This window comes from Rattus norvegicus, chromosome 1 (assembly GCF_021556685.1).
Source record: "Rattus norvegicus strain SHRSP/BbbUtx chromosome 1, alternate assembly SHRSP_T2T, whole genome shotgun sequence".
In the NCBI taxonomy this organism is placed as follows: Eukaryota; Metazoa; Chordata; class Mammalia; order Rodentia; family Muridae; genus Rattus; species Rattus norvegicus.
In genome coordinates, this window is record NC_141534.1 from 16,700,221 (window position 1) to 16,711,472 (window position 11,252).

The 11,252-nt window shown below is 41.7% G+C and overlaps 1 protein-coding gene across 2 annotated transcripts in view; it reads right to left on the minus strand.

Annotated features, from left to right (window-relative positions):
• Pde7b (phosphodiesterase 7B) overlaps positions 1 to 10,970 on the minus strand; it is a gene marked incomplete at its 5' end in the record, with an annotated part of 314,454 nt that extends 303,484 nt beyond the window's left edge. For both annotated transcript variants that reach the window (NM_080894.3, NM_001444232.1), the window contains 1 exon segment: positions 10,574 to 10,970. In NM_080894.3, coding sequence (NP_543170.1) covers positions 10,574 to 10,594 — 21 coding nt within the window.
• Positions 10,971 to 11,252: the final 282 nt, after the last annotated feature.

Genomic DNA, 11,252 nt, shown 5'->3' on the forward strand with positions numbered 1-11,252 from the left:
CACAGACACATAATTTTCATGGATATTGGAAACAAAAAGTTGAAACTGAAGGGGTACCATTTAGATCAGATCAAAATGCCAAGCCCCTACTAATAGTTAGAATAAGGGATGTCACAAAGCCAGATAGACGATACGATTGAGAGAAGGTGACAAGGACCTGTGAAATGGAAGTGGGTACAGTATGCTTATAAACCAGGCCCATGAAAGACCTCAGATTAACTTGTACCCCAACTGTCCGCTTGCCTCGTTGGTTGGTTGGTTCCGTGGTGAAGAATCTTACTTCTAAAATTCATGTAGAAATGCAGAGAACCTACGATAATATCAAAGAGCAAGGCAGGACATTTTGCCAATGGAAGAAATGTTTATGCCAAAAAAGTGTGAAGGGTTTTTAGAATTCAAATATAAACTAGTGGACTTGACAACAAAGGTTTTCATATGCTTGTGATTCATTTAGTCAGGACAACCTTCACCTAAGACCTAACAGACATGCTGATGTAGGAAGGTGAGGGAGAAATGGATTCTTGGTCAGAGCGTCAAGTCTTAAACAACTTTGAGAAGTTCTGAATTTCCCACTAATGTTCAACAGGATCTCCTAAGGCCACATAGCTTTATTTCTAGTGGCATCCTCAGCAGAAATAGAGGGACTATGCTTCTAAACACTCTGGTCAACGCTTTCTTCAGTACAGCGGACAAATGTATTCAGATGACTAAATCTCGTGTGTTAATTCAAACAAACAAAACACAACTTCACGAAGCAACAAGTCTCAAGACACAACATCAGATGAAAGAATGGAGATGATGTGATAGCATGGTGATGATAAAGAAAGTCATTGTCTCCACTTGAGTAATACGAGTTTTTTTGTTTTAAGGAAAGGTCCATTGTGGAGCCCAGCTTGACCTCGAACTAACCATACATCTCACACTTTGGCTCAAACTTGCAGTGTTCCTCCTATATCAGGATCCCAGACGCTGCCATCAACCAACACTGACAATTTAAATGACACCCAGAGATATGGAGGTTTTCTTACAGTGAGTGAAAGATCAATACATTTATAATTTAGGTTATATGCGCGATCGTTTAATACAGAAGAGAAAAGCCAAGAAAACAACCCAGGTCGTTTTCTACCGTCACCACATTATATTTGAGATTGGGCAATTAAAAAAAAAACCTATCCTTACAGTTCTGAAGATTGGGAGGTTCACAAGCAGAGTGCCAGCAGCTGGTGAGCTGCCTTATAACAGAAGGTGAGGTGGTAAGACGAAGCCACTGAGAAAGGATGGAGGCGAGACCTGGGCATGTTTATGGCAACCCCCTTCTCAGGGTAAGGAAGCCACTCCAATGATCACACCAAACCCTTCATGAAAACTGCCCCATGAACTCAATGCGTTTAACAAAGCTCTACTTCCCCATGTAGCTACACTGGGAGTCAAACTTCCAACACATCAATTCTGAGGAGAAACTTCAAACTGTAAACAAAAATATATTCATCACAAATGTTATAAGGCCTCAACAGAACACTATTCACGTAATAATTCAAAAACCCATACAAGAAAACAGACAGCTAGCTGATAGGCTTACACACTTACTACTCTGTTCTCTATACACTCAACAAATAAAAGACCCCCTCCCACATCTCTTTCACACTTTAGGAGACATACCACAAACACCTTCATCTCAGAGACCTTACTAGAGAGAGGAGAACAAGAGTGACCCTCCGGGGCGAATGCTGCCTGAGTGTTCTTGTAGCCACTAGAACAAAGTAGCCTCCTGACGTTTGAAGCATCAACTTCTAAGGTATTGAAAACGAAGGAGCGTTATTTCTCTTTACTTTGGAACCTCATGTGTAGAAATACAGTTAGAAGAGTCCTTTAACGTCTTCTTAAACAAATATTCTTATGCTTTGTATAAATAAAACGTTTTCCAAGTCATGCTCAGAATGAGTGGAGACGAACTGAAAACACGTAAGAACATTTAAGACTTGTCAGCAAAGAGCAGAAGTGGAATCCTGGCTCCGTGAGTTGGGATCCCTTTCAGCCCCGAGTTCCTTGCTTTTGAAGTAGGCTAGCTGATCCTTGCTTAACAAGAATGATGTGCTGCAAGTTACATTTTGGAGACACAAAAACCAAAAATGCTAACTACCTTGCCAAGAGCATCATTGTTACATCAAGAACCCAAACTCGGGGTTTTCGGTTACAAATTCAGGGCTCTTAAAAAAAAAACGAGTGGATCTTCTTTTTCTCTTCCTGTTTTTTCTTTTCTCCCACCACACAAAACATATAAACTTATTTTGCATTTGCCATTTGATTCAATAAATATCTGATGCATTTAGTTTTTGAAGCTTTATGTTCGATGGGACAATACATGTGAATTCACTATGACTTCCAAGTCACCTGTTAGTTTTGACAGGAATGTAAACGTTAAGATTTTTTTCCCAGTGATGCTGGAGATCAGACCCCTGACCCCGACCTTTGCCTGTTTCAGACTTGAGAAGGCCGGTTCTCTGTACCTCTCTCCTGAAACTGCACTTCAACACTGAGGCATCGAAATCAGTTAAAAACAGGAGAGAGAGAGAGAGAGAGAGAGAGAGAGAGAGAGAGAGAGAGATCATTTGTTGTATTTATAAGCTCTTGAAGGACCTTTCTAACACAGTGATTTTTAATAGAAGAAAGTATAGAAGGATATGTTGGATTGTTCTTTGCACAGACATCCAGACATCCATTCCCTTCTGTTTTATCTGAAGTTAAAGATTATTCCTCTCTCCAAATAAAAAACCTCAGGAAATAGGAAACAAACTCCCAGATATGTTCCGTGATGAATAAAGTTTCTCAACTGAATGAAAAGCCAAAGTGAAATTATGTTTTCGTTTCTTTGAAAGTGCGAAGGACGCAGGAAGAGGCACATTTCCATCACACAGGAAAGAACTCTTTCTAGAGTTAGTGACCTTTTCTAAATCGGCGCATTCTTTAGACCTCCATCTTGTTGGGGCATCCCCTCTCATGAGAATGTTGTCTACACTCGCGGATGACTGAGTTCTTTCTTCTCACTGGACACAGCTGGAGACTGGCATAATGGGAAAGGGAAATGAAGGTATTTTTTTCCTCATGGAAAAACCAAGAAATGCATAAATCATATTTAAACAGAACCACAATAGTTGTTTGTATGCCTACAACATGAACATATTAATATAAGTAATGTTTTCTAAATAACATATTATGGTATACATTGATTTTAAAAGTTTCCCTAAGATATATAGTTTCCTTCAAGACAATTTGGGAAAATTATAAGCTTTTTTGGTGCCTAATTAACCTGAAAATTAAGTGAAACTGAACCAATTTAAAAACAGGTAATTTAGCTGATTGCTCAAATGAGCGAAATGTATAACATATATTGGTATAGACAGAAAGTTTTCATGAACACCATGCCAAGCTGGAAGGAACTTTGGTCTTGACAAAGCTCCTCATTCTTTACTGAGGAAAAGCAAAGCTAGGGGGATGATGGTGGCCCAAAGTTACTCAAGCTGCCCTGTCAAGTTCTCCATGTTTCCTGTCCATGACTCTTACTTCCAGAACATTCTACACTGTTGAATTCTCTATGATCTCCTGTCTATGACTCTTACTTTCAGAACATTCTACACTGTCAAGTTCTCCATGTTTCCCGCCCATGAATCTTACTTCCAGAACATTCTACACTGTTGTGGTCTCCATGTTTCCTGTGCATGAATTTTACTTCTAGAACATTCTATACTGTTGAGGTCTTCATGTTTCCTGTCCATGACCCTTATTTCCAGAGCATACTGCACTGTTGAGTTCCCAGTAATTTCCTGTCCACAACTCTTACTTGCAGAGTATTCTCTCTTTTTGGCAGTTTCAAAACACATGATATAAATTCAGAGCAAAATAGAAATCCCCTTTCCTTCATTTCTTAGCATTGTTTTCAATGTCAAATACCAAGCAATGTCACAAACATACCAGCAAAATGGTTTCTGCTGTAAATGCAGGAAATGTGTAGGGGAAACATCAACAACTCTATATAATCTACACAGACTAAGTTTTTCCCCTCTGCATTTCAAGTTCTCCTATTAGATGCATTTATTAATTTTTGTCACACTTTTCAATCTAGATTTCCAGATATTTTCTCTGAGAATATACTAATATTCTACATATTTAGACAAATCTCAATATAGGTATTTTACTGTCTTATATATCTGAAAAATTGCTACAGATCTTTTGGGTACAGGTCTACTTCATTCTCTTAAGTAACAGTGTCATTTAATTACTTGGATATAAAATAATGACGATTCATTTATTATTGGGTTCAGCTTGTTTCTGATTTTTATGTAACAATGCAAAAATAATTATACTTTTATAGTAAGATTGATAGAGTTGGGAGGTATGAGAACTATTGACATCTCTAGATATCAAAATTTGACCAACTAAAGCTTATGATCACTTCCCATATCTACACCTTGGTCTCTGGAAACATGTACCTCATCCCTAACCAGCTGTGGCCCTCCATCTCATAAAGAAACTTAAGAGGGAAGACCCAGAGTCCCAACTCTTAAATGCCCCTTAAATGGGCACAGCAGTTACTAGAGGAGGGGAAGGAAGGACAGAAGGGAGAGAAAGGGAGGGATCAGGAAGGCAGAACAGAGAGGAAAGTAAGGGAGGGGAAACAATGTAAAGAGGGAAAGAAGGAGCAAAGGGAGAGAGGAAGAAGCTTCTGATGCTGGACAAATTACTGGGTTACTGGTTTCAGTTATTGTTTTCACACTCTGAACAGGTCACAAATCTCAATGCTGTCCAGATAGTGTTGTTGATAGGATTTATATATATATATTTTTACACGTGGAGGTAATTACAGAATATTATTTAAAATTACCTGTGCTGAATAGACTTCTATATGCTATCAAGCTGTTTCTAGGTTTATCTGAAATAACAAATCTGCTCTTTATCCTCCATGCTTCAGCTGTTAATCAGAAACCTTCACTTGGCAGAGGTGCCAGCTGCCATGGCCACACAGGAAGGAGCAGTGTCTGGGTGAGGGTCGTTGAACTACATCAGAGCCAACCAGTAGGATGAGGCAGCGTGCCGGCACCAGGGCTCATGCCTCACAGTAGACATGACGTGCGTTCAGTTATTCTCTAAAGGAATCAGAACTGGAACATGAACGATGCCAAAGAAAGTAATATAGAAACTCAAGAATGACTGGCATGTATGAAAAAGATGTCTGCCTTACAACATTGGTGTCCCATCTGTCTCAAGAAATGCCCCAGCAGAGAGAGGTACCACTTCACAGGAGTAAATACGGCAAAGGGAGAAGACTTTCCCAGTGGAGAAATTCTCCAAACCCAGGGCTTATGATTGCTTCAGCTTTTCCTTGGTAATGTGATTCTCTTGGAGGAAGAATTAGATAAGCTTAAATAAGTACCTGATGCTAAGGCACAAAGAAGAATGGTGAGGAGAAGGGATGGGAGAGGTGGAAATACTCCATCCAGGCTAATGGTTCACTATGAACCTCGTCAGTGTAAAGAACAGAAAGGGACACAAAAGTCACCAACAAACCTTACAGACAAGGAAACCAAGGTCGGTAGGACTTAAGCTGTTAAGTTGGCGTAAACTCCAACTGTCGTTTTAGATAGTCATATGCGCTGTTCTCCAGGAATGGATATGAGAAGACTCTTCAGAGATGGTGGGTGTCACAAATGAAACCTACCTTAAAATGGTTTATAAGGCTAATTAAAGAAGGGTCCCTAAAATAAATTGAAGAAATCCTCAACTCTTCTGCCTAAGAACTTAGAAGGTGCCAATGACTGTGTCTTTAAACGAAGGACAGATTAAATAAAGAGCTGAAAACACAACTGGATGACCTTTGAGAAAGGGCTATTTTCAGATGACCTGGATGGACGGCAAAGGAATCAAGCCCCTTAAATAAAAATTTATTGACAATAAATAACTTTATACGTTAAAAAAGAACCCTTAACACAGAAAAAAAAAGAAATTTATTTCCGCAATCTTACCCAAGTAACCCAGGGAGTTCTGGAGCCACTGTCAGAAGCTCCCAGACACTGAGAATGCTTCCCTTAGGGTACACATCACATTACATCATGGCTGCCAATTCTCCCCATTCCTGTCAATAGTTGTTGGGATCTGGGACTACTGTCAACATCTCCAGAGGATTCTTTCAGAACCTCAAGGAAGAGTGAAGAAAACCCCATGCTTGAGTTTTATTCTCCATCTCAGACTTATGAATAAATAAGTCAATGTATGGCAAAGCCCAGGCAATCCTCACCATGCTAGTTTTTAAGATACAACCACAAAAGAATAACACTCTTTTCGCCTGACCATGTTAGGTGCCAATATGGACAAAGACTCACTTCTTGTAGTCTAACTTGCATTCGGCTGCCTCTTCTGTGTTTTTTCTTTTTACTATCTCCCTTCCAAACTTTGAGTGTGTGTGTGTGTGTGTGTGTGTGTGTGTGTGTGTGTGTGTGTGTGTACGCATGTGGTGTACTGTGTGCAAATGTATATGTGTGGGTGTATATGTTTGTGCAGGACCAGAGTTTGACATCCTGTGTCTTCCCTACTTTCTTTCTTTCTTTCTTTCTTTCTTTCTTTCTTTCTTTCTTTCTTTCTTTCTTTCTTCCTTTCTGTCTGTCTTTGTGTCTTTCTTTCTTTCTTTGTGTCTTTCTTCCTTCCTTCTTTCCTTTCTTCCTTCCTTCCTTCCTTCCTTCCTTCCTTCCTTTCTTTTGTTTTGTTTTAATGAGACAGAGTTCTTTCCTGAACCCAGAGGTTGCCTTTCTGGGCTATGCTGGCTAGCTAGTGAGCTCCCAATCACCCTCCTGTTTCTGTCTCTCGGGTGCTGTGGTTATGGACACATGCTGTCATGCTCAGCTTTGACATGTGTGTTGAGGACCTGAACTCAGGACCTCATGTTTGCTCAACAAGTACTTTATCCACAGAGTCATCTTTCCAACCCCAACCTATAGGGTTTATGCAGGTGAGGGCTGGCACAAGTTAAGGCGAGGCCTATAATTGGACAGTAAAAAGTAAGGCGGGGACAAAGTTTTTGTAAGGCAGGAGGAGTAGAACCAAGATGGCGGCAGAGAAGGATGACCCAGATCCCTACGGCCTTAAATGGCCACAGGTAGTTATGAATATTTCTTATATCAGTATCAATTGGTTGTGAGTTTATTACGTGGACATTTGTGGGTTGAGAATTTAACATATAAATCTGGTTGCTAAATTACAAGCTTATTGAGTCTTGATTTTAATGGGTTGCTGGGAGTTACGACTATAACCATTAGGGAGCAGATGCTGGGGATGTAAAGAGAACGGCAGTGGCTACCCTCTCAGCGTGAGCTGGGATGGGGCTTAGTGAGTGAGACGCTTTGCTGAACGAGATGAAAATACCCTACAATGCCTTATGGCTCAGTGATGCCAGACAGTGAGGGTTTGAGGGTTTTTATAATGTTTACCGCAACACCAACCTGTCTTTGTGTTTACTTCAGGTTAAAAGTCTTTGACATGCTGGGAGCATGACCAGTAGCAGTAATTCATTTGTGATATTATGAATAAAAGTTTGACATGTTTCACATTTACAAATAACAACACACCCCTGGTTGAAAGTAAGAACACTATAAAAGGTTTGTCCTAAAAGAATGTTAGAAATAACCTAACCCAACAGTTTGTAATATAGATGAAGACATCAACGTCAGGAGTGACAGAGTGGCCTAGTGTCAGCCACTCTGTGGGTGATGCCTGAATGAGGAGGGCGTGTGTCCTGGGCCAGAGGGTCCTATCCACTACTCCCTTTAGTTTAGTCTCTTAATTAAAAGTCAACCTGTTCAAATGGTAATAATCCTTGGGGGTCGGAATTTGAATGCCTTGATTTAACATTAGAACATTGACACACTCCTCCTTGCTAGTCAAATTTCTAAACATGCCTGGTATATAGACATTAGTCACTTTGGGTCCCTCTAGTTCCTTTTCTTTCTCTTCCTCGCATCTCAATCTGAACCACTTTCACATCTACTAAGAAACCAAGTAGGCACCACGTCATGAGTGAAAGCGAGGATGCCTGGAGGGGCCTGGTACTGAGCCTCCAGGACACTCTTATGGTGAGAAAGCTGTGCTCCTGGAGTGCAAATGTCACAGAAATGAGTGTGCCACCATCAGGAAGTAGTTATGGAAGTGGCTTCACTACAGTGTGAGGGACCAGGCAAATCATCAAATGCCAAAATTTTGCTTCCCCAGGGAGCTGTACCTGGTAAGCAACACTCCTACCCGACTCAAGATCCCACTGGGCTACGTGAACTTAATCCTCAAAGGGTGGTGAACTCTTTGGAAGGTTCACGTACACGGAGTGTTCCTTCCTAAGTTGTACACCGCCTCTGAATTGTAAGACAAACTACATAAGACAGCTCTTAACTAGATGTTCACGAATCGCCTCTGATGCTTAAACGTGACAGTTGTCTGTAATAAAATGAAGTATTTGTAGACATGAGCCGGATTGGTTTCTTGCTCAATAAATTCCAACACTATGCTATGTGAGCCAACAGCAGTTTCCTTTGTGATCTGAGCCAGGCAGACAAGTTAGACCTTAGAAGAATGGTCACTGGACAGAGGCATTTCCAGGTGCTACATTCCCACTTGGAGGAAGCTTGGCCATTTTCGTTTTGCATGAACACCCTCCTTCTGGAGGAGAATAACACCATCTGATGTTGGGATGACCTTGTCTTGATCAAAACAGTTAAAAATTCCAGGCTTAAAGTTATTTTAGGTAGCCTACAAGGTATGCTTGGTAAACTCTCGGCACATCTTTGATTTTTTTTTTCCCGTCCTTGTCCTAAGTAGCTTCATTCAAAAAAATAGTTTCCCCGAACCACTTTGCTGAAATACGCTCTTGCTGACGTTGGCACACGCTCAGTTGAGTGGGGCCCTCTTAAATCAGACAGCTCGGAGTCAGGTAAAAAGCCTTGCGGAGAGAGTTTGGACTTGGGAGTTGCTAGTTAACTTTGAGCTCCTACTGGCAGTAAGAAGGAACTTCGTTTTATTGGAGCAAATGTCACTCCAGACAGCCCCACTGGCACCTCTTTGTTTCACCAGCCAGCAATAAAAGATAAAGCCGGGCAGGAAATGGAGGAGCTGCAGTCGAGCATTCGCGACACACAAAGTCCTTGTTTCCCCAGCAGGCGCTGCGGGAAAAGCAATTGCCCATTCACAGCACACTCTCTGCAGCTTGCAGCTCGAGCTAATATGTTTGCTGTTCTTAACTGGGTACCTTAGGCGGTTAACTGTTAACCCTTGCGAACGCAGCGTTCGCGCCTGTGTTCTCGGGGCTCCTGAGACTGACCCAGTTTCCCAGATTTCTAGTTCTCAGTGTTGAGAATAGAAACTTTAAGGGGAACAAGTTGGAAATTGTGGAGTGGGGGGAATGGTTCCGAATAATTCTGCCTCATCTGTTATCGCATAACTCTCAGATAAGGAAGCCCACGTTAACCATGTACTATCTGTGTTGCTTTTATGCAAATCGACTGCCAGGCAGGGAGGATTCGAAACAAGGTCCCCTTCCACACAGAGTAATGTGGGGCCGAAAAACGTTAGCTCTGAGTTCAGCTGTGTTTTCTGAAGCCGCAAGTGAGTTTATGTGTGTGCCTGGCTTGCCTCCCCTCTTGCAATGGTCTCTCTGGCTAGAGCACACCAAGAGCTGAATTTTCGGTTGATTAATTAGTCCCCAGGCTCCATCACTTAAGTCCCTAATTAAATACCTGACTGCGCCTTCAAACCTTTCAGGAAGAGAGAATTACCAAACCTTGCAGTAATGATAAAGTTTTATTTTCCTTTGTAAATAGTAAGACTCGAATCATTGCCCATGTAACTCAAACTTACATCTCCCCGGTTAACTTTAAGACTGAAAATAGGCTTTTTATAATATGCAGCAAGATAATAAAGTGGATTTTTTTTCTCAACACCCCCACTCCCTAGTCCTCTACCCACTCTCTCTGTTTCCTCTCACTGCCAGCTGTTTCCTAGGGTAGTAAGTACCTCTTTCTTCATTTTGAGGTCTGCTCCCCACCAACCAGCAAACCCAAGAGAAATCGAATCAACAAATCGACCTGATTTTCTCCTCCACTGGTCACAACCCTTCACCAACATTTTCTTGCCCCGTCCTACCAAAATTGAAAAAAAATGACCCAATTCTAAAAGGTACAATGGAGAAGAAATATTGCACTCATTTAAAAACATGTGTGTGTGTAGGGGGGATGGGAGGGGGCTCCTCAGTGAGGGCTCAAAGTTCAGAGAATGCAGAGTCCCCTGCTAAATCCTGTTGCCCTCAAAGAGTTAATCCAGGGCAAGTGACAAGGCTTAGTCCGTTCACTTAGAAAAAGGAAGGAAATTCAAAAGCTGGTTGCTGTAGGAACAATCACAGACAAAAAAAAAATACACCCACATATATACACGTATATATAGGTACGAGTCCATTTTCAATTAAAACAAAAACCCTGGCGCCTGTCTCCCTGTGACTCTGTACTCTCAAGGAAAAGAACTTGCCGCTTAAAATTGTTGTACATACCTCAACCATTAAACAAGACATTTAACCATAGTGGCAGTTCTGTGACCTTTGAATGCCGTGAAATCTCTGAGCGGTGCGGCTTGTTCATGAAGACTTGTGCTGCAGAATCCAGCAACCTCATCCAGGATTAGCAATAAAATTATGTAAATTTTATAAAAAGAAAAAGAAAATATTTCTTAAAAAAAAAAAAAAGAAAGGAAGGAAGAAACGCCAAAGGACTCAGAGAGTTCGAGAAAGAAGGGAGAGAGAGAGAGAGAGAGAGAGAGAGAGAGAGAGAGAGAGAGAGAGAGAGAGAGAGAGAGAGACTCTCTCCGGGTGAGGACACCACTTTTCTCCCAGCCGAGTGAGCAGCGCTGGGACAGAGCCGAGCCTGCTGCAGTGCCCAGAGCGAGCGACTGGCTGGGTGAGCAGGCAGCCAGCCTGGGAGGTTGGCTGAGTCTGTCAGTTGCCACAGGCAAGGAAAACCGGAGACCAATCGGCTTCTGCGCCCGGCAGCTTACTGGAGTGGAGCTTTTTCTGTTTATGTTTCCTCATTTCGCGAGTGACGTCAAAGGGTTTAGTTTTTCCTCTGCATGTGCTATTAATTTTAAAGTACTGTACTATGGGAAGAATGCGTGTGCGCGCCTGTGATTAGCTGAAGTGCCCCGCTCTCAGGAGAACCCGAGAAACATTTTCTACA